This window comes from Jaculus jaculus, chromosome 4, assembly GCF_020740685.1.
Source record: "Jaculus jaculus isolate mJacJac1 chromosome 4, mJacJac1.mat.Y.cur, whole genome shotgun sequence".
In the NCBI taxonomy this organism is placed as follows: Eukaryota; Metazoa; Chordata; class Mammalia; order Rodentia; family Dipodidae; genus Jaculus; species Jaculus jaculus.
In genome coordinates this window covers 36,613,625-36,641,170 of record NC_059105.1, presented here as the reverse complement: position 1 = coordinate 36,641,170, position 27,546 = coordinate 36,613,625, and the positions used below count along the sequence as shown (strand labels likewise).

General features: G+C 37.8%; 1 protein-coding gene across 8 annotated transcripts in view; it reads right to left on the bottom strand.

Annotated features, from left to right (window-relative positions):
• Nucleotides 1-27,546, bottom strand: part of Raph1 (Ras association (RalGDS/AF-6) and pleckstrin homology domains 1) — a 110,534-nt gene that overhangs the window by 66,247 nt on the left and 16,741 nt on the right. For 6 of the 8 annotated variants that reach the window (XM_045148031.1, XM_045148026.1, XM_045148029.1 and 3 more), the window contains exon 2: nucleotides 285-404. In XM_045148031.1, coding sequence (XP_045003966.1) covers nucleotides 285-404 — 120 coding nt within the window. Of the gene's footprint in view, nucleotides 1-284; nucleotides 405-10,016; nucleotides 10,067-10,707; nucleotides 10,736-27,546 lie in introns of those variants that run through there. The other 2 variants (XM_045148028.1, XM_045148027.1) reach the window with 2 other exon arrangements.

Sequence of the window (27,546 nt, the reverse complement as noted above, 5' to 3'; positions counted from 1 at the left end):
TTATTTCCTTGAGGTCTCTAACTAAACCTAGAGCTGGTGACATTTGCTTGGACTAGCCTAGCTAACCAGAGTCCCAGTGATCCCCTAGTCTGTGATCCCCTTGGCACTGGGATTACAAGCATGTGTGGCCACACCTAGCTTTTTACATGGGTATTGGGGATCTGAACTCAAATCCCCATGTTTGCTTGCACAAGTGTTCTTACCCACTGAGCATTCATGTTTCATTGCCTTTAATCCATTTTTTAATTACTGCTGCTTCCCCCCCACCAAGTGCTACTTCTAACCTGAGTAAGTTTGTCCAGTTCCCCAAGCCAGGCTCCAAACATTTTGTCCAGGTCTTGATCTTCCTTGTCACTATCTTCTTCAGCACCATGGTCAATTTCTTCATCTGATAGCTGCTCCATCTGAAAGACACATTTGTGTTGAATGAGTCATTATAAATTCAACTTAAAATTATTTAGTATATAATCTCTGAGCAGTTAAACCTTCAAAACTAGATTGTATTATTAAAAAACAAAAACCAGGGGCTGGAGACAGGGCTTAGTGGTTAAGATACTTGCCTGCAAAGCCAAAGAACCCAGGTTCAATTCTCCAGGACCCATGTAAGTCATATGCACAAGGTGGTGCATGTGTCTGTAGTCTGTCTGCAGTGGCTGAATGCCCTTGGCATGCCCATTCTCTTGCTATCTGCCTCTTTCTCTTTCTCTCTCAAACAAATAAATTCATTTAATTAAATTTAAAAACAAAACAGAAATCAGAACTGAGGAGGCGGCTCAGTGAGTAAAGGCACCTGCTTGTGAGCCTATTGGTTTAAATTCAGTTCCCCAGCACCCATGTACAGATCAACGCAAAGAGGCACATACAACTTCAATCTATATGTACCCAAAATGGGGTGGGGGAGATCTGGAAGCTCATGGGCCAGCCAGCCTAGTGCACATACAGTACCCAAACCAGAATAACAAGGGAGAATCTATCTCAAGCAAAGTGGCAGGACAGGACAAACACCATGAAGTTGTCTTCACATCTCTACATGGGTGTTGTAGCATGGGTGTGTCCACATACAACATCCATCTACACCATAAAAACAAAACAGCAATTATAATTTTACGCAGTGTTGACAGTAGAAGTGAGAAAGGAAATCTCAGATTTTTAGGAAACTATTAATATAAACTATCAAACTATGAACAGAACACAACTAATAATTTTAAAAGTAAAAGCATCCTTTATAATCAGAAAAGAATATAACTGTCATTCTTTCCTCTGATGAATTCTGTAATGCCCCAAACACCAAAAAAGAACTATCTCAAAAAACATTAATAATGTATCATTGTATTATCTTCTTCAGTTTAAAAAAAAAAAAACACCTATTCAGATATAAACCAATGAGTCCTGCAAAACCTTTATCCTACAAGCATACAAGAGAAAGATAATAATTTTTGTTTGGGTTGGATTGTTGAGACTTAGTTCCTCAGTTTATCATATCCTCACTTTCTATCCTATTTCTTTTTTTCCCTACCCTTCCTTACTTGTTCCTAGTGAGAAACCAAGAGAGAGAAAGAAAAAACCAAATTGAAAAACAATTCACTTATATACAAAATTTCCTATATATGGTTGTTACCCAAGTAAGTCCTTTTGAAGATGAGATTTTCTTTGTTCCCATCTGTGATAAATTTCTGTTGTCAATTTGATCAGATTAGTAATCCACAGACATTCCTCTTGGCTAAATCTGAGGTTGCTTCCAGGAAAGATTAACTCAAGGAGGAAAGTCCTTTCTCCACAGTGAGCCCTTCCCCCAGAGTGGGTAGCCCTCCAGGAAGGGGGTCTTATCTAAGGAAGCTCTCGGAAAAAGACTCCCTTCCTCCCACCTGGCTGCTGGTGCTGCTTGCTGTCTTTAGCAGGGACTGAACTCCAGCAGCTCTCTAGGAATCCTTCTGGCTTTCAGTGCTGGATTGGGACTGCTGAGGCATCTAGCCCATTGATGAACAGCTACAGAGTTCCTTGACTCCTGGGCCTGCAGGCTGCTCAATACAATTAATTCTATCAGTTCTGTTCTTCTAGAGAACCCTAACACATCATTTAAAAAATGTGGGATCTTAATATGCAACTGGACAATATTTTGTGTGACAATGAAGGACTGCACATAATTATTCTGTTTATTTTGTATTTACTTAATTGTATTAGTATGTATAAATATTATTTTTTGCATCTAATCTTATTTACTGGCTAGTCTGATTAAAGCATTTCAATATTAAAAGCTCAGCAAATTCTTCAAATAAAGATTGGCTTTCCATAAGCCAACACATTTCAAACTTATTTGACCAAAAACTTTCCTTTAACTTCAGGTAAAATCTTGTTAATGTTCACAGGGATCAAGTGAGTATCATCAATGTATGTCATTTTAAATTCTCTCCACTCACATTTCTAAAGCATAGTTTGTTCCAAATGACCCGATCAGTGTTTAGAATATAATCTGCAAATTGGTTTAAATAATTTCTCAGAGATTATATAGCACATGAGCATCCCGTTAGAAAAGATATTTTAATCTCAACTAAAACATTTAATGGCACATATCCACTGTGGTTTGAATGGGTCTGCTCCAAAATTCAGATCTTGACAGGGTGACACTATTGGTATTTAAGTGGGGCTTTTAAAAGGTGATTAAGCATGGGACTGAGGAAAGCACTAAGCCAGTAAAGTGCTTACCTCACAAACATGAGGACTTGAGTTCGAGCCGCAATATAAACATAAAAATGCTAGTCATGAAATCCAATGTTGGGGAGGCAGAGAGATGAGGATTCCTAGGGCTTGGTGTTCAGTATAGCCTAACTGGTGAGTCCAGCCAATGAAAGACCCTGTCTCAAAAAGAAGTAGGTAATGTACCTGAGGACACCTGAAGCTGTTCGATGACCTCCACATGCTTGAACACAATACATATGTCCACAACACAAGTGAATACACGTGCACACATGGGGTAGTCATTGGACAAAGATGGCTCTTCCCTGTTAATGGGATTATGGTTCTTATAAGGGGATTTCTGCATCTTTGGACTAGTTTGTTCTTTGGCAATGTAACAACAAAGCAGTAATCCTTTCTGGAAGATGTGACAAGAAGGCTGTCACCAGACACAATTGCCAGTGCCCTGATATCAGACTTTTCAGCCTCCAAGACTAGGAGAAAATAAATTTCTGCTTCTTATAAATTGCCTAGTCTCGGAACTTTTGTTGTAGCAGCACACATGGGCTAATGCATCTTCCATCTCCAAGAAAGAAAAATTACCTCTGATCCTTATGACACCAATAGGGAATCTAATTATCTGATGAGGTATCATGAAATTAAATTTGAAAAATTCATTTTGTAGAGGGCCCAGTAGATAAATATGCTCGCTGTTCAAGCCAAAGTAGCTGAGTTCAGATCCACAGCACACATGTAAAAAGCTACAAGCTGTGGCCGGCTTTTGTAATCCCTCTAAATACCCTCATCTACAGTTTTATCTTTATCTAGACTACTGCATATTCAACTACAGGAAAATATGGCTCAGCCACACAAATGGAAAATACTGAATTACTGTTCTCATGGATGTCACTTTTATCAAATCTGTCCCTTTTTTTTTTGTCTTTGTTAACACATGGATTATTTTAATTAGAAAAATAAAAAAGGGCTGGAGAGATGGCTCAGTGGGTCGGATGCTTGCTGGCAAAGACAAAGAACCAAGGTTCGATTTCCCAGTACCCACATGAAGCCAGATACACAAGGTGGAACTTCCATCTGGAGTCTGTATGCAGTGGCTAGAGGTCCTGGCACACCTATTCTTTTCTGTATATGTTTCTTTCGCTGGCTATCTCTAGATAAATATTTAAAAAAGAAAAAGAAACTTATTCAGAGACTTTTCCAATAAAAATTCAAATCAGCTATCACCTGCTTAGAAAATGTGTGACCCTAGATTTGATACCCAGTATGACAAAAACAGAAAAAAAGGCCCTACAATATTACAATTTACCTGAACTAAAGCTGATGGTCCTTACTGTCTAATACCCAATATGGTATCATTTCTATTTATGATCCTCACCAAATGAGAGCCCCCAGCAAAATTTTTTTATAGGATTTGAACTAAAGTCAGTAAATATGCTAAGGAAATTCATTCTTGCTTGCCAATTCATTGCCTCTCACACTCCAACCCATCCTAAGAATTTGTTGTAATTGCTAAATACATTTATCATCAAGTAAATCAAAATTATGTATCTACCAACATAATATACCCATACTAGAAAGGGGTGCCAGAAAATAATCCAACAGACCCTCTAATCAGAGGTAGAAAACAGAATGTAATTAATTGACTTGTTTGAAAAATTATTTGGACTTCCAGTTAAGATGGTGGCATATTAGCCACACCAAAGCTGCCTAGGGGGTGTAAATAAGCAGAAAAACACCACAATACACTCTTTTACCAAAAAGTGAAGGTATATAAGGTATTATCAACCACAGCAGAGAAGCAGGAGAGACCCAGAGCTTCTAGCAACCACACAAGCAGCCAGAATTGGCTCCTGCTGTGACTCTACTCCAGTGGTCTGCTGGGAAGAGCTATGTGCCTGAGCCACAGGCTCAGAACCCAGGTCAGGGTACTTCACTCACACCAGCCTCCTCCCAGAGTCAGGAAACCTGAAGGAGAGGACAGCAGAGACTAGCTGAATGGCTCCTGGGGAAGAGGGCTATGGGGACCAGCTGGGCAGCTATGACTTCAGGCAGTCTACAAAGCCTCCCCTCCCCCAACCAACAGTGTGAGAAAACACTGGAGATCTGGGACGGGGAATTCAGCACAGCTGATCAGAACAGCAGCAGATTCACTGACCTAACCAAGCCCATGGCTCAACAAAGAGGGATCCAGGGCTGAAGAGATGGCTTAGCAGTTAAGGTGCTTGCCTGCAAAGCCCAAGGAACCATGTTCAACTCTCCAGGTCCCTTATAAGCCAGATACACAAGGTGACACAAGTATGCAAGGTTGCACACATGCACAAGATGGCACACTTGTCTGGAGCTCGACTGCAGTACCAATTCTCTCTCTCATAAAAAAAAAAAATACAAAAAAAGAGGGGGCACACAGCATAGGTGAGATCAGAAGACATCCCAAGAGGTAACAGCCTACTTACACTGGGTCAATACCTGCCCCAAAGTCTGGTATATAGGCCTGTATTGGATGTGCTAATCACACCTTCCATGTCAGGGCAGGTTATATGCTAGATTTGACTGATGGTCGGCTTTGCCATTCTTAAATAAGCCATATTTTGGGGTTGACTTTTGTGGCTTTTGACATTTTTTGATTTATGCAGTTTTGTCTTCTTTTTCTGGCATGCTTGGGGGCAGAATCTCACTTGGACCCACGCTGAGATGGAACCCATTACAGACTAGAAATTTCAGTCTACCAGTTGACAAGATTGAGGGTATAAAAGGGACTTTAACTTCATTAGGTTGTTTGTTATGATCTTCACTCTTACATAAACACTCCATGCTGGTTTAAATTTTTTTTTTTTTAACTGACAACTTCTATACTTACAGACATTAAACCATGATTAATTCCCTCCCCTCTCCATCATATTCCTTCCCTCTCTCCACTAATCTCTCTTTTATTTTGATATCACTGTCCTTTCTCTCCTATTATGAGGGTCTTGTGAAGGTAATGCTAGGCACTGTGAGGTCTCCATCCTGGTTTTAATGGACTGTATATATTACTCAGTTGACTTTTAGAATTTTGCTCCACCCAGCCTACTAGAATACTTGCAGAGCATGCAAATCCAACTCCTAGGGTCACTTCTGCTGTTACTCTGGGAGTAATAAAAGAGCCACACCTGGCACCTTAAGCTACTACTCTGAAAACACATAACGTTGGATTTACACGTCTAAGAATACTGCAGATAATTAGAAAACACAAGCATCAAATTAACTCAAGATGCAAAAATCCCTACATTGTAATAAAAGAAAAAAAAAAAAACCAAGACAACATAATTCCAACAAAATAAATCCATCATAAATGATATCCAGTGAGACTGATTTAGATGAAATGTTTGAGAAAGAATTCAAAGGAATGATTATAACTATGTTCAAAGGAATCAAACAAACAAACAAACAAAAAATTCCTGAAGGAATCCCAAGAAAACACAGGAAACCAGCTTAATGAAGGAAGGAGGTCAATATAAGACATGAATAAGGAAATAGAAATGATGGAAAAAATACCAATTAGAAATACTAGAAATATAGAACAGAGTAATAGAAAACTCTGTAAAAAGTCTCACCAGCAGAATGGAACAAGCAGAGTACAGAATATCTAAACTAGAAGGTGGCAGATCTAATATAGTCCAACAAAGAGAAAGACAAAGTAACAGAAGGTATGAATAGAAATTTCAAGATATTCAGGACACTATGAAGAGATCAAACAAAAAAAATTCAGGATTAGCCATCACGGAAATAAATGCAAATTAAAACTACTTCGAGATTCTATCTTACTTCTGTCAGAAAACAAACAACAATAAATGCTGGTGAGTATGAGGAAAAAGAGGAATCTTTCTTCACTGTTAGTGGGCATGTAAACTGATAGGCCATTGTGGAAATCAGTGTGGAGGTTCCTGAGATAGCTAAAAATAGATTTACCATATGACCCAGCTATAGCATTACTAGGCATAAATCCTAAGGACCATTCTCACTACCTTAGAGATACATGCTCATCTATATTTATTGCCACTTTATTCACGATAGTTAGGAAATGGAACCAGCCTAGATGTCCCTCAACTGATGAATGGATGATGAAGATATGGTACATTTACACAATGGAGTTTTATTAAAAATTTAAGAAAAATGAAATCATGAAAATTTCAGGAAATTGGATGATTCTGGAAAGGATTGTACTAAGTGAGTCAACGTAGGCCCAGAAAGCCAAATGTTGCATGTTCTCTCGTATATGTGGATACTAGCTACAAATGTTTGGACTTGTATGTGAGTTGGAGTAAAAAGCAGTAGCAGAGGCCAGTAAACTAAAAGGGGCTATAAAGGAGGGAGGAGAGGGGAAGAATTAAGGGGGCAGTATTGTATATATGTAAGTAGATGAACAATTGCTGGGGGTGGAATGGCCTAAATGAGGTCACAGGAAGAGAGTGAGTAAAGGAGGGGTGGGAGGAGGTTAAATCAAAATTTAAAATGTTATGAATAAGCTATATGGAAGCCTGATTTTTGGGACAATGGTGCAACCAGAAGCCATAGTTATTAGAAAAATTTCAGTGCCAGGGATGGAATACCTTCCAGTAAGTTGTTAGGCAGGAAGGTCCTTGATGCCTCCCAAAACATTACAGGCCATTGCCAAGACTCTTGGTTTCCCACCAGAAATAAATGATAAGACCCTATTGCTGAAGACTCCACATGCTTGGGCCATAAGGTCACTGAGAAATCCTCAATTAATCCAGACGCATGTGACACCTTGTGCATCTGGCTTACATGGGTCCTGGGGAATTGAGCCTCAAACCGGGGTTCTTAGGCTTCACAGGCAAGCACTTAACTGCTAAGCCATCTCTCCTCAGTCCCCTTTTCATATTTCCTTCCTCAATTACCACATTGGCTCTGGGGCCATGTGGATGTATCCATTTTCCCTCTTTCTCCCTTGTGTCCTTAATATTCCTAAATAAAGATATAATGGTTTATAAAATTATCCATCTGTCTTGTTTTATCCCAATTCTTTGGTAAAGACAGACATGAATTCAGGGTTTCAAGTTTAAGGACTTCCTGGACTCCAAAACCCTGTTATAATAAGACTGGAGATATTTACCAAACACCCCACTGGAAAAATGAGGAAGGTTAGAGACTCAGCTGGTTTAACCTAAATAGTATCTTAGTAAAAACCATGTTTGCTACAGAAAAATTATAGAATGTACCTAATGATTTAACTAGCATTCTAAACTGAGTTACATCTATTTTATTCATGAAGTAAAAATAAAAAATAATGGTGGAGTGACTGCCTGCCTTAAACACTGTTTTTTTTTTGATGACAGTAAATATTTGTGCTTAATTATTATAGGCTAAAACTTTTGATATATATATATCAAATATATATATAAGATATATCAAATTAAAAATTAATTGAAAAATTATCAGGAATAATATTGTTTCACACTAAACTTTACTAAAAGCATAGTTTTACTATGTATAGTGGAGTTTACTATATATATTATATATATAGAAAGAGAGATATATATGATATATATCATATATATAATATCATCTATAATATATATAATGTATCTATAATATATCTATAATATATATAATGTATCTGATATATCTATATGATATATATAGTAAACTCCACTATACATAGTAAAACTATGCTTTTAGTAAAGTTTAGTGTGAAACAATATTATTCCTGATAATTTTTCAATTAATTTAATGTAAGACTATTTTCCTTTCATCCCCCCACCATTTGAGATATGCTTATTTAGTTACTGTCACCATTACTTTCTGTCATTGAGACAACACCCAACCAGAAGCAGCTTAAGGGAGGAAAGGATTTATTTCAGACTTATAGAATCTAGGGGAAGCTTCATCATAACAGAAGAAGCTGGCTCACTTCCACAGATTCATAGCAGAGAGACACCACCCAGCAGCTAGCAAACATGAAGAGCCAGACTCAATTTGGCTCTCTATAGAACAAGTAGAGCTGGACTACAAGATCTGCCTCCTCTAACACCTCCTCTAGTAGGGTGCTTGAGACTTAAATAGGAAGCTTAACCTTAACCTAAATCCCTGAGGTTATGCAGGACATACGTTCACTTTTTTTTTTTTTTTTGAGTCACACCCTAGCCCAGGCTGACTCAGAATTTACTATATAGTCCCAGGGTGGCCTCTCGAATGCTGGGATTAAAGGCATGTGCCACCAAAGCCTGGCTACATTCACATTTAAACCTCCACATTATTATTCAATTCACTTTTTGTGAGAGTAGGGGATTATGATTATCCAGAAGGGTGGGCTTTTTAGAGTTTAAGAATTTCATTAACTATATTTCAGGTAGACCAACTTACATAAAGCAAAGGAAACAATGTGGGTGTGTGCTTATGTGGCAGGAAAATGCATTGCACATAATCAGGGTACCTTATTTATTACAGAGCTCTTTTTGTCTCTTTAATTAAAAAAAAAAAGTGTTTGGGATAGAGAGATGGCTTAGCAGTTAAGTCACTTGCCTGCAAAACCTAAGGACCCAAGTTTGATTCCCCAGTACCCACATAAGCCAGATAGATGCACAAGGTGGCGCATACATCTGGAGTTCATTTGCAGTGGGTGGAGGCCCTGGAGTGCCTGTTCTCTCTGTCTCTCTCAAATAAATAAATAAAAATATTTTAAGCGCATTTTCCACAAGTAAGTAATATATACTTAAAACGTCACTAAGCCCCTCTGAATATAGTAGAGTAGAATTACCCCTTAGAGTCTTCTCTGGGTCTGGTATGTTCAATACACTAGAGGCACACCAAACACTTCAGTTTCATTTAACACTTACGGCATCTCTTCTATGTGCTAGACACCAGAGGAATATACAGATCCAATGGCCTTTGTCCTTAAGTTATATATAACCTAGTAAGGGACAGACAAGAGACCAACAATGATAGAACACTGTGTCAAGGGCTTTAACTGAGGACGTTAAATGAGTATAGTTGAAACTTGAAAAGGTGAGAAGAAAGGAATGATACCTTCAGGGGAGATGGGCGAACAATGTATAATGGAGGAAATGGTGATGATGTTTTAAGCAGAGGGATTATAAAGGTGGAGGGAAGTAACCCATGCTTCTAAGGGGCTTACGTGTTTTTGAGGAGTAGTACAGATTTATGAAAAAGGAGGTTGGAGAGGAAGGTAATACACAATTATACATCACCCCAAAGGCAATGTTTTCCCAACTGTGGTGTACTGATGACATGCATAAAAACCAGGTTGTATGTCTTTAAAAGTCAGTTTTTGGGGTGGAGAGATGGCTTAGTGGTTAAGCGCTCACCTGTGAAGCCTAAGGACCCCGGTTCGAGGCTCGATTCCCCAGGACCCATGTTAGCCTGATGAACAAGGGGGTGCACACGTCTGGAGTTCGTTTGCAGTGGCTGGAAGCCCTGGCGCACCCATTTTTTTTCTCTTTCTCTGTCGCTCTCAAATAAATAAAAATAAACAAAAAAATACTTTATAAAAGTCAGTTTTTGAAGGTCCCACTCAAGAGCTACTAAATACTAAATGTCAAGAAGGTGAGACATTTTAGGTAAATTAAGTATTGCTTATGTTTTCAAAAGATGCCAATGAAGCAATTACTAGAAAGGCTTTTTAAATTTTATTTTATTTTTTATTTCTGAGAGAGGAGAGAATGGGCACAACAGGACCTTCGGCCTGCTGTGAACAAACTCCAGATACATGTGCCCTCTTGTGGCTCATTGCAACATTGTGCACTTGTGTCACTGTGCATCTGGCTATGTGGGACCTGGATATTTGACCATGACCTTCTTAGGCTTTGCAGGCAAGCGCCTTAACCACTAAGTTGTCTCTCCAGTCCTGGAAAGGCTAAAGAAATAAATAGTGCAGTTTTGTGTAATCACAATTAGGTTAAATGTTGAACTAGAACATTCTAGAAAACCATTCAGAAACTGGGCAGCATAATGATTCCAAAATTAACATACTCAATTCCTTTTCTTTCATTACTATACCTCATTGTTCTCAGTTGCTCATTCAAAAAGATTTAGTTGGGCTGGAGAGATGGCTTAGTGGTTAAGGCATTTGCATACAAAGCCAAAGGATCCCAGTTTGATTCTCCAGGACCCACGTAAGTCAGATGCACAAGGGGGTGTATGCATCTGGAGTTTGTTTGCAGTGGCGCTCTCTCTCTCTCTCTCCTTCTTTCTCTCTCTGAAATAAATATTTTTAAAAATTGAGTTATTTCCAGTTATGTTTCAGCAGCATTCTCACAAAAAAATGGTTTTTTGTCAAATGATCATAAATGTTGGCGGGGATGTGGAAAAAAAGGAACCCTTCTGCACTGCTGGTGGGAATGCAATCTGGTCCAGCCATTGTGGAAAACAGTGTGGAGGTTCCTAAAGCAGCTAGAGATTGATCTACCATATGACCCAGCTATAGCGCTCCTAGGCATATATCCAAAGGACTCATCTCATTTCCTTAGAAGTACATGCTCAACCATGTTTATTGCTGCTCAATTTATAATAGCTGGGAAATGGAACCAGCCTAGATGTCCCTCAACAGATGAGTGGATAATGAAGATGTGGTACATTTATACAATGGAGTTCTTCTCAGCGGTAAAGAAAAATGAAGTTATGAAATTTGCAGAAAAATGGATGGACCTGGAAAGTATTATACTAAGTCAGGTAACCCAGGCCCAGAAAGCCAAGCGCCACATGTTCTCCCTCATATGGGGATCCTAGCTACAGATGACTGGGCTTCTGTGTGAGAATGAAAATACTTAGTAGCAGAGGCCAGTAAGTTGAAAAGGAGACATAAAGGGTGGAGAAAGGAAGGCAGGAGGATACTTAATAGGTTGATATTGTATATATGTAATTACAATGATTGTAATGGGGAGGTAATATGATTGAGAATGGAATTTCAAACGGGAAAGTGTGGGGGTGGGGAGGGAGGGAATTACCATGGGATATATTTTATAATCATGGAAAATGTTAATAAAAATTAAAAAAAAAATGGTTTTTTGAAACACTTTCTACCTGATATGATCTGATAACAAAAAAGACAGTAGAGAAAGGAGGTTGTACTGCTAAGACTTCCATATTTAAAAAGTGCCTCCAACTGTGCAAGATACAACTGCTGCAAAATACAATCAAGAGGAAGGAAACTAAAATCAGACACACGTGGGGATGTGGAAAAAGAGGAACCCTTCTACACTCCTGGTGGGAATGCAATCTGGTCCAGCCATTGTGGAAATCAGTGTGGAGGTTACTAAAACAGCTAAAGATTGATCTACCATATGACCCAGCCATATCACTCCTAGGCATATATCCAAAGGACTCATCTCATTTCCTTAGAAGTACGTGCTCAACCATGTTTACTGCTGCTCAATTTATAATAGCTGGGAAATGGAACCAGCCTAGATGTCCCTCAACTGATAGGTGGATAATGAAGTTGTGGCACATTTATACAATGGAGTTCTACTCAGTGGTCAAGAAAAATGAAGTTATGAAATTTGCAGAAAAATGGATGGACCTGGAAAGGATTATACTAAGTGAGGTAACCCAGGCCCAGAAAGCCAAGCGCCACATGTTCTCTCTCATATGTGGATACTAGCTACAGATGATTGGGCTTCTTTGTGAGAATGGAAATACTTAGTAGCAGAGACCAATAAGTTAAAAAGGAGACATAAAGGGAAGAGAAAGGAAGGGAGGAGGGTACTTAATAGGTTGATATTGTATATATGTAAGTACAATGATTGTGATGGGGAGGTAATATGATGGAGAATGGAATTTCAAAGGGGAAAGTGTGGGGGGTGGGGAGGGAGGGAATTACCATGGGATTTTTTTTATAATCATGGAAAATGCTAATAAAAATTTTAAAAATTGGGCTCGAGAGATGGCTTAGCGTTTAAGCGCTTGCCTGTGAAGCCTAAGGACCCCGGTTCGAGGCTCAGTTCCCCGGGTCCCACGTTAGCCAGATGCACAAGGGGGCGCACGCGTCTGGAGTTCGTTTGCAGAGGCTGGAAGCCCTGGCGCGCCCATTCTCTCTCTCCCTCTATCTGTCTTTCTCTCTCTGTCTGTCGCTCTCAAATAAATAAAAAATTTAAAAAATTAAAAAAAAAAATCAGACACACATGTACACCAAGTGTGTTATATTTAGCAAGGCACAAAAAGAGGAAGAGGACTACTCACAAGGAGAAGGGAAGAAGTCAAAGCAGAAAAGGCCAAAATGAGGTAAAGGACATACTATGATGTAAAATTTATGAAGAATCAGAGGATGGTAAGCTATTAAATCAGAATGGGGCAGTATCTAGTATGTTTAATTGGTTTCTCTCTTAATCTACAACTATATTTTTTGAATACAGGACCTTTAGTTTGGCTGTGAACTAAGTGCTATCACTTTTTTTTTTTAAACAATTGTTTTGTTTATTTTTATTTATTTATTTGAGAGGGACGGACAACAAGGAGAGAAAGAGGCAGAGAGAGAGAATGGGCGCGCCAGGGCCTCCAGGCACTGCAAACGAACTCCAGACGCGTGCGCCCCCTTGTGCATCTGGCTAACGTGGGTCCTGGGGAATCGAGCCTCGAACCAGGGTCCTTAGGCTTCACAGGCAAGCGCTTAACCGCTAAGTCATCTCTCCAGCCCAAGTGCTATCACTTTTAAACTACCTCAATGGAAACTGGGTTTTAACAATCTTAACTTTTTTTTTTTTTAATTTTTATTAACATTTTTCATGATTATAAAATATATCCCATGGTAATTCCCTCCCTCCCCACCCAATCTTAACTTTTTAAAAATTTGATCCCCACCCCAAATTTAAAAATTTCCATCACTTAGAATGTTTTACTTTTATATTTATATTCTATGCATACACCAGATTTTCTGAGAAACCTATTCCTTTATGTACTATGTGTGACTGTTCTTAAATAAAAATCGTATGAGGGCTAGAGAGATTGCTTAGTGGTTAAGGCACTTGCCTGCAAAGCCTAACAACTTACGTTCTACTCTCCAGGTCCCATGTAAGCCAGATGCACAGTGACACAAGCATGCGTGGGGGTGCACACATCTGGAGTTCAATTTCACTGGCTGAAGGCTCTGGTGCACCAATTCTCTCTCACACACACATTAAACAAAAAAGTCCAGTCTGTTGGGCTTGCCTCAGAAAATAAAAATAAATCATTTGACAGATATGCATATACACACATATATAAAATTTGTACATGTGGAGCTTCTATGACTGCTTCCAGAGAAGTCCATTTTGTTCACTGTGCTCTATGCTCCAGACACCTCCTATTATACTACACAGCTAGAGAATTATCTCTAATGTAACTGTAGGGATCGCAATCTCAATTTTGAATAGGGGAAATTACCTTGAAACTCTTGAAAACTCCACTAGGGAAGCAGGCAGTATTTTTTTTTTTCTGTGTTTTCACCATATCCTTACTACCAAAATGCACTGGAAGCTCATGCTTTGAGTAGAAAAGAATGGCAAACAGTTGCAGCCTACAGCTTGAACATCAATTGTACTGTATTTTGATTTTTCAGTGTGAACTAACTTCAGATAAGAGGTAAAGGGAGGGACAGAAATAGATGTACATATGCTCATAAGTCTATTCACTATGAAAGTCTTACAGCAATAATACCCTAGCAACAATCAGCACATTAGAGATTCAGTTTGGGGTTTGTAAATACTTAAGTCTACAAAAAATAACCACAAATCCTTGGTGTAATGATTCCAGGGAGAAACAATAACAAAAATCCATGAGAGAAGACCAACAAGTCCAACAAGTGTTCAATTAATGATGAGTACAATGTCTAAAGGAGGAGTCATCCTGAAGATTTCAAAGTCTCAGGGATCTAATCTAGGACAGTTTAAGCATTAAAAAAAAAAAAAAAAAGACAAAAACACACCATAGCACACTGAATAAAATAAAATCCATTAATCCATACTGGATAAAAAGGCTCTTTCTTATCACAGATGTCAACTAGTTAATAATGATGAAATGACAGAAAATCCAAATTTTAGCCAGGTATGGTGGTGCACGCCTTTAATCCCAGTGCTTGGGAGGCAGAGATAGGAGGATCATATGTTCGAAGTTCGAAGCCACCCTGAGACTACATAGTTAATTCCAGGTCAACCTAGACCAGAGTGAGACCCTACTTCGAAAAAACAAAACAAAAAAAAAAAACAAAGAAAATCCAAAAATTTTCAACCACTGTCATAATAACCAAGCACTTAGTCGTCATGTGTGTACACACACATGTGGAGGTCAGAGGCCAACCTTGGGTGTTGTTCCTCCAGTGTCATCTACTTTCTTTTTTAAATTAAGTTATTTTCAAGCAGAGAGCTACAGAGACAGAATGGGTGTGCCAGGGCCTCCAGCCACTGCAAACAAACTCCAGATGCATACACCATTCTGTGTATCTGGCTTTATGTGGGTACTGGAGAACTGAACCCAGGTCATTAGGCTTTGTAGGCAAGCACCTTAATGGCTAAGCCTCACCTTTTTTTTTTTTTTTTTTTTTTTTTTTTTTTGTTTTTGAGATAGGGTCTCTTACTGGTCTGGAACTTGTTTAATTAGGCTGGTTAGCCTGCCCCAGGAATTAACCTGTCTGTAACTTTCCAGAGCTGAGATAAGCACCCATCACCACACCCAGCTATTTTTATGAATTATAAACTCAGGTCTTTAAGGATACAGCAAACATTTTACTTCTCAGCCCCTAAATATTTAAAGGAGTAAAAAAAAAAAAAAACTAAATTATTTTTCAAAATTAAAACAGGAGTCATCAACATACTCTTAAAACTGGGCTGTACCAGTTGCAAAAAGTGGTACATGTGGAGTTCATTTGCAGTGGCTACAGGTTCTGGTGCACCCATTCTATCTGCCTCTCTATCTCTCTCTTTCTCTCAAATAAGTAAAACATTATTAAAAACCTGGGCTGGGAAAATTTGATGGGATAGAGCAAACCAACATCATGAGCCAGGAGCCAATCACTAAGATGACTATTCTGTAGCATTCTTGTTAAGATGTATTATTACATCATTGAAATCTTTTTATAAAAAGTTACTGGTTGATAACTTTTAAAACTATGAAGGCTGAGAAAATATTCCATATTAAAGGGAGCTGAAAAATACATGACAACTATAGCAATACTTGATCATAAATGGGACCCTGGACTCAGAGAAAAATGTAGCTAGAAAGGACAATAGTGGTACTAAAGATAAAATTGACTATGAATTGGTACATCATAGTATTGAATCAATATTAAATTTCCTGATTTTGATAATAGTACAGCTTATGTAGAGAACATCTTTGATCTTAGGAAATACTACAGAATTTTGTCATAAAGGGAATGGGAGCTCAGGAAATTAAAAAGCTTCTGCACAGCAAAGGAAACAGTTGACTGAATTGAGAGACAGCCTACAAAATGGGAGAAATTTTGCTAGTTTATATCTGACAGAGGATTATATATAGAATATACAAAGAACTGAAAAACAAGAAATCAAACAACCCAACCAATAAATTTACTAATGAAATGAACATTTTTCAAAGATGAAATACAAATGGTCAATAAACATAAAAATGTTCAACATTGCTAGCCACCAGAGAAATGCAAATTAAAATTACATTGATGTTCAAGCAAAAACAGAATAGAAGACAGTTATTTTTCCATTTTAGTTATTTATAAGTTAGTATTAAGCACTGCCATTTCAATCTTTTGTAAATTGGTTTATAAATGCTTTCTTTTCCTTTTTTTTTTTTTTTTTTTGAGGTAAGCCAACAGACTAGCCTTTTTTTTTTCTAATGAGAGAAAATTGGCACGCCAGGGCCTTCAGCCACTGTAATAGAACTCTAGACATACACACACACACACACACACACACACACACACACACACACACACACGATCTTGAGCACTTGAGTCACCATGTGTGTTGGGCTTACATGGGACCTGGAGACTTGAAAATGGGCCCTTCAGCTTTGCAGGCAATTACCTTAACCACTATGCCATCTTTCCAGCCCTATAAATCAGTTTTCTTTAAAAAATGTTAAGGGTCTAGGGAGATGGCTTAGCAGTTAAATAAGCTTGCCAGTCTAGGTTCAATTCTCTAGTAGCCATATAAAAGCAGACTCACAAAGTACCTAATCTATCTGGAGTTCATTTGCAGCAGCAAGGGGCCTTCTCTCTCTGTGCTTGTAAATAAATACATAAAATAAATGCATAAAAATATAATTTTTTTAAATAGAAAAAAAAGTTGTGATTCTATCTTACCCCAGTTAGAATGATACTCTTTGAGAAAACAAATAAATGCTGCTGCAGATGTGAAGAAGGGAACCATTATATATTGCTGGTGGGAATGTAAACTAGTCCAGCCATATGGAAGTCCGTATGGAAGTTTCTCAAAAACCTAAAAATAAATCTTTCACATGACCTACTGTGGTGGCTTGAATAGATGGCCCCCAATATATTCAGTTGTTTATTTGTTTGTAGATTGCATCTGCAGTCACCAGGCTAGAGGCAATGTCACTGGGTGGCTCTTAAAAGTGTGGTGGTGGGTTTCCGATTTCAATCTAAAGATATGCAAAGTGTGCCTAGCTGGAGTTCCTGAAGTGTGCTGTGGCTTTTGACCTTTAGGCTTGTACTTCTCTCTCTGTGCTTGGGCCTGTGAAGGCTGCTTGGGCCTGTGAAGTCAGGCCAGCTTCTTCTGCCATTATGGAACTTCCCCTGGATCTGTAAACTTCAATAAATCCCTTCCTTCATAACTGTGCCTGGTCTGGAAGTTTATCTCAGTGAACCTGAAGCTGTCTGCTACACCTAACTATACCCAACATATCTCAGAGATACTTGTACATCAGTGTTTACTGTAGCAATTCACAATGGCCAGTTGTAGAACCAACCTAGATGGCCAACAGAAAAATGGATAAAGAAAACATGATGCACATAAACATACACACACTGGATTTTTATTTAAGCATAAAAAAAGAATGAAGTTATATCATATGTAGAACAATGAGTGCCACTGGAGATAGTCATATTAAACAAATTAAGACAATGTTTTCTCTGTAGAATTCATGGTTCCTAGATCTTACATATATGTATAAAATCATGTATGTGTATGACAAGAAAGAAGAAGCAAAGTACCTTGGGAAAACTTAAAAGGGATCAACAGGGACAAAGTGAGACAGAAAGGAAAGAGAAAGGGTTTGGGGAAGAATATACTCAATATAAATTATGCACTTTAATGAAAATGTACTTATGTAACATAATACCATGTACAATGAATAAATTGGAATTTTATCATAAAAGGATACTATGTCTACAATATTTTCTCCTAAGACTGAAGAAAATTGTGAGGGGAGAATATGTAGGAGGGGGAAAGAGAGCAAGAAATGATAACCAGGCAAAAATATGAATAGGTGAATCTGATTCACCTACTACATGGGAACTGTTTGTAATCTTACCACTTTTTGAGATTATATTAAAATAAATTAAGGAGCAGAGAAAGAAAGAGGGAGGCGAAATCTCTGTTCTAGGAAGCCATAGTTTTAGTTAGGAGACTGATTAAGTCAATAAATAGGAAATTTAAAATTCAGAAATAAACTTAAGGAAAAGAATAAAACACATGTTACAAAACATTTTTACCAGATTAAATATGCAACTTAGACTAAGGATACTAAAAGTAACTGTGCATGTCTCTAGTACATGGTTTTAAAATTACATATGCATGTGTATAACCTTTCCTTTCCTTGTTCATTCATTTAATTTTTTTAGTCCTATTATCATAATGAAATTAGTTTTACTTAACATAAATGAAAGTTTAACATCTTGGAAAAAGAATTCTTAGATAAGTGGGGAAATAATACTTAGATAATTTCAACAGACAATAGTCACTTTTAAACTACATGAGGAGAGAGGGCTCAGTGGTTAGAAGCACTAACCCCGGTACCATATAAGGCCAGATGCACAATGGTGCATGTATTTGGAGTTATTTTGCAGTGGTAGGAGACCTTGGTGTGCTCATTCGTTCTCATCATTATCCTCCCTCCCTCACTTGCCCTCTCCTCTCTCCCCCCTTGCAAATAAATAAAAATTATTTTAAAAACTACATGAAAAGACAAACAAACAATAAAACCCCATGTAATTGGCCAGGTATGGTAGGTCATGCCTGTAATCTCAGCACTTGGAAGGCTAAGGCAGGAAAGTTTCCATGAATTCCAGGCCATCCTGGGACACAGAGACCCTGTCCTAGAAGAAACAATCAAAAACAGAGCCAAGTAAAGGTCAGTATGAAAATAAATCAGAAAGAAATCAGAATTCAGCTCCAAATTCAAGGTTACTACTTAGTCCAATAGAAAAGTCTAAAAACAAACTTTAAAATATTTTGTTATAGAGGCTTTGATTTTTAAAATTTTGTTACCATGTGAACAAGAGTAAAAGAATATTCCAGAACTTTGCATTACTTATTAACATATGTCCTGATCTCTTGACAACACAGTGTCGATCAAATACCCTACACTTGACAAAGCTTCCAGTGTCTGTCTCATTTATTTCATAAATGTAAATTGTCTAGTAAAGACGTTTTATAACTCACTACTGATAGAAGACAAATTCAACCCCCCCCCATAATTAACTAGTTCATCAAAGTAAGTCTCACATTAACTTGTAATTACCAAAGAACAATTCATCAGTGCCAGGAGTCTCAACTATTTTTCTGTTTCCATTCCTATGACCATAATTCTATCTTAAGTTCACTTCTACACTATATTGCCCTACATTTATTCTAACATCTTCCTAACTGTCCTCTGTAATTCATCAGCATTTCACTAATCTTCCTTAAAAAGACTATTCATATCATTTTTCCTTACACAGCCCAGAACAGTTCCCCATGACAATCTGAATCAAACAACTCTTCAAATAACTTCAGCCCCTCTTAGACATAACTTCAACCTACAGTTTCAACGTTGTTCTCTAAAACTAAGCCATGCTTTCCTAACTTCGCCTCTGCTCATTTTCAACCACCGAGTGAATACATTTTTTCTACCACCCATAAACCACATTACAATGACACAAGAAAAAAAAGAAAAGCCTCACAAGTGACACTGAACATCAGAAGCAAAGGCACCAGTAGACCAGAGATTCTGGCAATGCCATGGCTTATAGCAAACTTTTTGTTTTGTTTTTGAGATAGTAACCAGTCTTAACTTGCTATATAGTAGAGAAGCTAGCCTTGAACTCCTGATTCCTCCTCCTCCCTTCCATCTCCTTAGTGCTGGGATTACAGGCATGCACCACCACTCACAGCTTCACAAGTATCAACAAGCTAAATATTTATTTATGAAATATGTGTTAAGCATATACTATGTACCAAATACTCAATGTACTAGAGGCTCAAAATAGTTAGAAAATATGAAAGGACATGGTAACACTGAACTTATATTCTAGAAAAGAAATACTAAGTAACAACCAAATCAGATAGTTTCAAGTATACTGTAATAGGAATATGAGAAGGGTAGAGAAACTGGTTTAATTCTGATAAGCAAGAAAAAAAATATAGCCTTTGGAGCTGATACTTAAACTGAGATATGTATGACAAAAAGAAATTCTAAGTGCGAAGACCAGAAAGAAGGAACAGAAGGAAACATTAGTTTGATATGAAGAGAGGGTGAGGGGTGGGGCAAAATTAAAGATTAGAATGGTAGCTAGATCACACGGGAATTTATTAAATCAAGGAAGAGTATAGTCTCTTCTAAATAAGTCCTAAATCGTTTCTTACAAAAGGCCACAGCAGGGGTAGAGACAAGGAAAAGGGACAGAAGTTGGGGTGGGATGTTCTGCAGAACAGTACCTTGTATCTTCCCCTGCCCCAAATTTGCTTCCAGGGTTAATGAAACTAGGAAAAACAAACAAACAAACAAAAAAAACCAGAAAACAAACAAAAAACCAAAAGACTTTGCAAGCCTGGGTATATATACCAAAGAGTAATGGGGTCTGAGAACTAGAAGGGTATACGTAATACCATGGTTTAAATTCTTTAAAAATACTACAAAATACAAAATCTACAAAAATGCTTAAATGCTAAGCTAGTTAACAAAAGAGTCAGATACTTTCTCTTCTAGGCCCCGTGTACTATGTACCTCCCATGGCCACGTACAAGATCGCCAGACTTGTAGCAGGTAGTGGCTATTTTTGCTCTTACTTTCCCATTCACATCCAGCTAGGTTGCAAACTCTGGAAAAGAGGCCATATGGTTCTTATTGAGAATCATATTCTTCTTCTTTTTTTTTTCTCCCGAGATAGTCTTGCTCTAGCCCAGCTGACCTGGAATTCACTATGTAGTCTCAGGGTGGCCTTGAACCCACAGTGATCCTCCTACCACTGCCTCCTGAGTACTGGCATTAAAGTGTGCCACCACACACAGTAAGAATCATATTCTTTCTTAATCTGAATTCCAAATTTTTGTGTGCCAAATTATTTCCATTTAAAGATGTCTAAGGTGTCTTAAAGCTAAAGATACACTTTTAAAAAGTGACCAATTTATCTGGTTCTAAGTAAATATACAAAGAAACAAACACACATTAAAATTAATTTCCTTACTGAGGAAGTTTGAATTTATGTCCCCCAACAGACTTAGGAGTTTTAGTAAAACCTGTAACTTGGAATTCCAACCTCCTGGCTGGAAGAGCTATCACTGGAGGCGGATCCTGGGGCCAGCCCAAAGGTGTATCTGGAGATGGATCTAATTTCCAGCCTAAAGGTATGCAAAGTGCTTGAGCTCTGCCTGTGTTCCCAGATGTTTGTCTGCTGGTTTTGCTCTTCATTGTGGTGCTGGCTGTGTGGTTTTGTCTGTCTGGATCTGTGAAAGGGGCCTTGCTTCTTCCATCATTGATGGTACTTCTGGATCTGTAAGCTTCAAAGAAATTCCTTCCTCCCATAAACTGTGTCTGGTTTGGAAGTTAATCCCAGCAGTGTGGAGCTGACTACAACTACTGATAAATGATTTAGAAAAATTAAGAGAATCTACAGCACAGTTCAAATGCAGCAGAATATTTTCATATTTTTGTAAGACTACTTTAAGACATGGCAATAGGAATGCTAACTATGACTAACTAAAAAGACCTATTAAAAATTCCTATACTTAAAAGATACCCAACTCAAATGAATTTTAAGCACAGAAAGCATTCAAGTTCTAAGTAAAAGACAGCTCATAATCACATTTGTTTCAATGCTACTCCTCTCCACTTCACTCTCTTCCAAGGCTCCATTCTAAATGCTCTACTCCTCCTCTGTGATTTGCTTTGCATTTCCTTCTCTATCTATCTTCCCATCTTCACCCACAAAGTTTTTCTCCATATCTCTTAAAGGAGGTACTCCTAATTCCCACATATGAAAAATCAAAATCCACACAAGTGTTAAAAAAGAATCTGTAAAAGAAAAAGAATTCTCAACAGTAATTCAAGGTTGGACAGAAATTACTAGTAAAGCCTACAAACAGAAGTTCTCCCTCCATCTTCACAAGTTTTATAATTTTATTCTGCCAGAAGTTAAAAAAAAAAAAAAAGTCCAACCAGAGATAGATCATATTTCCAACACTCCCGACACACAAACAGAAATAGGCAAGTGTTATTTTTTGATGATGATGCCATTGTGGTGCCACTCATGCCTTTAATCAAAGCAGAGCCAGGAGGATCAAGAGTTCAGGACCATCCTCAGCTACATAACAAGCTTGAAGACAGCTTTGACTACATGAAACATGAAACCCTGTCTCCAAAAATTTGCTTTGACTGAAAAAAAGATTTTAAAAGTTATTGAAATTTTTAGAATGAGTTTTCTGACATTCAGATTTAATACATGTTAAACATCTTTAAATATTCTAAAATAAAGTCTGGTTAATAAGAAATCACAAATAAGTTAATCTTTTATTTTTATGTCCTTTTACAGATTATTATCTTACACTATACTGGAAAGATCATTAAGGAAACAGTCAGAAAATTCCCTAGCCACTAGAAACAAACAAGGAAATCTATATTCTAAATCTGCCACTAGCTAGATAGCACTTTGGTTAAATTGTTAGCACTCATTTTCTCAGAGTAACTTTTTTTTTTTTTTAATAGACAGGTAAACCCTAGTTTTTTTTTTTTTTAACATATTTATTTGAGAGAGGAAGAGGTAGAGAGAGAGAGTGAGAAGGGGCACACCAGGGCCTCTAGCCACTGTAAACGAACTACAGACACATGTGCCACCTTCTGCATCTGGCTTACGTGGGACCTGGAGAATCGAACCTGGGTCCTCAGGCTTTGCAGGCATGCACCTTAACCGCTAAGCCATCTATCCAACCCTCGGAGTAACTTTTTTGTTGCTGTTTTTCAAGATAGGGTCTTAGTCTTACCCAGGCTGACCTGGAACTACTCTGTAGCACAGGTTGGCCTAGAACTAATAGTGATCCTTCTATCTTGCCCTCCCCTCAAGTGCTGGGATTAAAGGCCCAGCCAGTACTCATTTTCTTAATGTGCAGAGAGAGTGGAGAAGGGAGGGAGGAGGTGGGGAGAAAGATAATATTAAAAGTCTCCCTTCCACCTATTCAACCTCTTCTTCTCTGAAGCTCTAAATTTCTTTCTAAATTTATCAGTCTTCTCTAATCTTAATTCCAGGAGAGGTAGACATTGCTCTCAGTTGAAGTATATTGCTTAAGTGGAAGAGAAGCTTATCCAGGAGCTGGCTTTCTCACTTTCTCCACAGACCAAATTATCTATACAGTTTTAGCAGGAGCCTGGAACTTGTAAAGGGTGCTTTACATAATTAACTTGATGCTTCCAGGGTTTTTCTCATAATTTTAGAATTGTAGAATAGCACACAAAAGGTCATGTATGAGGAAAAACAATAAATTTGACTCTCAGTATGATAAAATATAGATTCGATGAAGCACAAAGGGTGAGTACCCATGTAAGATCAATATGCTAGGGTAGGTTTGTTGCATTTGAATTTTCAACTACCTTAAAAAAAACATCAATTTTATATTCTGTGCCATGATGTAAATTAAAATAGGAAAATAAATGTCTGAAGCTGCTTGCCATCAAATAAAACTCAAACTTCAGGTTTACGCTGCCATATCTGTTCTGTGGTCTTGTATCCCCACTCAATTCTCCAACCTGCACGCCATATGTGCGTCCATACACTTAAGGAGGTTCTGGGGATATAGTGCTTTACTTTGAAAGAAGGAAAATAGTGGTATCATCTGTACTCTATTATTACGAAGAAATTCAAGTTCAAAGACTCTCAGAAGATTAAAAAGATCTTATAAGCTACTTAATAGTTACCTTTCTTAGTATTTCAGGGCTGGAGAGATGGCTTGATGGTTAAAGCACATGCCTGCAAAGCCTAAGGACCGAGGTTTGATTCCCCAGTACCCATGTAAAAATGGCACATGTGTCTGGAGTCTACGTGCAGTTGCTAGAGGCCCTGATTCATCCATTCTCTCTCCCTCTCACTCTCTTTACCTCTTTCTAAAATGATAATAATAATAATTCAATGAAATCTGAGCAAAACCTAGAAAAATTTGTAACTTCACTAAAGAAACTCCAATGCTTAGTTAGGCATTATACATTTTGGCCAAGCTAGATAGTACACTGGGTAAAAAGAGAACAAAGTTGAAAAATATCAATCTTGCCACCTGAATATAAATAAAAATTTTTGGGCCATGTCAAATTTGAAGTCTTGTTTTTGATCATGGCCTAAAGTTCCACATGACTACCCTCATATCCACAAAGAAACAAAAAGGAAGAAGAAGAAGGAAAAGAAGAAGGAAGGAGGAAGGAAGGAGGAGGAGGGGGGAGGGAAGGAAAGAGGTGGGGAGAGGGAAGGAAGGAAGTAGGGGGAGGGAGAGGGGGGATGGAGGAGAAGGAAAAAGAAATAATAATGAACATATTCTAATAGGTCATTCCATTGACGGCTAAATGGGTATACATGGCTAAACCCGTGTCCTTTATTCCACTGTTCTTTGATATGTATTCCCAGCTAAGAAATAATTCTTATTTTGTTAAGAGTTGGGGTGCTCCAGTTATTAGACTATTGAGTTGGAATCCCAATTCAAAAACTTTAAACATTCTATGAACTTATCTATAGAGGGAGCAAAATAAGAATTGTATTCAGCTACTCAGAAATCATTAAGGCAAGATTAAAATGAACTGAAATATTTCATGTGTTAGGAGAAAAAGATGAATGTAGAATTCTATACCATGAAAAATCACCAGTGAAGGAAAGCTAGGCATGGTGGCTTACATTTGTAATTCTAGTACTCAGTGGTTGGGGCAGGAGGATTGCTGGGAGTTCAATGCCAGCCTGGGCTAGTAAGACCTTGTCTTTAAAAAAGTGAAGAAAAACTGAAGTCTTTATCAATAATTGAAGGAATTCACTACCACTGGACTTGCTTTGTAAGAAATGTCAATTGAAGGAACATGCCATAGGAAGTCAATTAGATAAGTGAAGGTATCAATAAAAACTTTAATTTTTCTGTTTCTTTGTTATTTGAGACAGGGTTTTAATTTGTGTCCAGGATGGCCCCAAATTCAACCTTAGCTTCTTGAGTGCTAGGATCACAGGCATGCATCATGAAGCCCAGTATCAATTTTTCTTATTCTCAATTTATTAAAAAATAATTGTTCAAAATAATAATAACAATAATATATTTGATTATGTATGCTAATGTATATAACATACGTATACTTACAACTGCTTGTATTTAAGTGAAATAAGTGACAGCAATGACACAAAGGACGATAGAATTTTGTCACAGGGTACGCATATCCTTAATATAGTGTTATTTTAAAATTGACTTACATTAGTTGTAAGTATATATTGAAAATTAGTTTACCCACTAAAAAAATACCTGCAAAGTAGATACAATCAAGAGAAAATGTACCCATGTAAAATGTTAAAGGCAGAAAAACAGAAGCCAGAGGTGGCACATGCATCTGGAGTTAGTTTGCAGGGATTGGAGGCCCTGACACACCCATTCTCTCTCTCTTCGCCTTTCTCTCTTTCTCAAATAATTAAATAAACTTTTTTTTTAAAAGGCAGAAAAAGATGAAAGGATGAAAAGAATAATAAATATGGTATGTATTAATAATCACTATGATGTCTAAATGCACCCATTAAAGGATAAGATATTAGAGCTGGAGAGATGGCTCAGTGATGAGTGCTTCCTGTGCAAGCATGAGGACCTGAAGCCACCTGAGTTTAATTCCCTAGCACCCTTGTATGTGGTCATGCTTGGCTGTAACTCCAGTCCTTATAGGGAACAGAGACCAGAGAATGACAGAGGCTCATGAAAATGCAAGCTCCTGAACCAGTGAGTGACACCATCTCAAGGAAACATGTAGATGAGCATTAAAGGAGGACATCTAATACTCTCCTGTGGCCTCTGCTTATGTTCAGGGAGCTTGTGCTTCTGTACACACACATATATACACCACATGCATGACATCATAATACTACACATATGTACATGCAAACATTAAAAACAAGATTCTGTCAGAGTAGTAAGAAAAGGGGGGTGGTCAATGGCTCAGCAGTTAAGTGTATCAAGCTTGAAGGCTTGGGGGGGGCCTGAGACTTCCTTAGTTCAAATCTTCAGATCTCGTGTAAAGTAGATGGGTATGGCCATATGCTCCTGTAACCCTAGCACCACAGGGGAGCAGGGACCTGAGAATCTTTGGAGCCTCACAAGCTTTGGAATCAGTAAAAGCTCTGGCTCAAAACAAGACCAAATAGAAGAGGGTAAACTTGGATACCAGTGCTCCACTGTAGGCAAGTGTATAGTTACTGCAAGGGCACATATAATGCACACACTACACATACATACCACCACCACTCAAAAGCAAAAATAGTTTAAAAAGTATGACTCAGACCAGGCGTAGTGGTGCACGTCTTTAATCCCAGCATGTGGGATTGAAGACAGAGAAAATGGGCACACCAGGGCTTCCAGTCCCTGCAAACGAGCTCTAGATACATGTGCCCATTCTCTCTGTCTCTCTTCTATCTTTTTCTTCTTGAAAATAAATAATTTTTTAAAAAATTACATGTTCATATCAACAGATGCAAAAATAAAAAGCACTAGACAAAAGCCAATGCTCATTCATGAGAAACCTTCTCAGTGTAGAGAGGGTTAACTCCCCAACTTGATTAAAAAAAATTAAACAAAACAAAAAACACTATAGCTAACAAATATCATTTTTCAGTGTTAAGATATCATTCAACTTGATTTGAGTCAATACAACCCTATTAAAATCCTAGCAAGTTATTTTATGGACAAGAACAAAGTGATTCTAAAGTTTGGACTAAGTGTCAAGGACCTATAATAGATAACATAATACTAAAAGAGAAGAATAAAGTTAGAAGATAGTATCCAACTTCAAAACTTATTATAAGACATAACGTCCCTTTAATCCCTGAACTCAGGAGGCAAAGGTAGGAGGACTTCAGTGAGTTTGAGGCTACCCTGAGAGTAGTCAATTCCAGGTCAGCCTGAGCTAGAATGAGACCCTACCTGAAAAAACAAAAATGAAACAAACAACACTCCCCCCCCCAAAAAAAACCCCACATGTTACATAATAACAGGATATTGGCAAAAAAAAAAGTGGTCAGTGGAACTAATTGATATTTATGTGGATAAATATAGTCAGCTGATCTTGACAAAGGAGCAAAGGCAAACCAATGGAGGAAAGAAATTTCAATGAATGGTTCTGGAACCATTCATCATGTTAAGTCATCCACATGTTAAGAAAAGCAGACACAGATCCTCCACATTTCACAAAAATTAACTCAGAATTTACATGAACCTAAATGTAAAATAC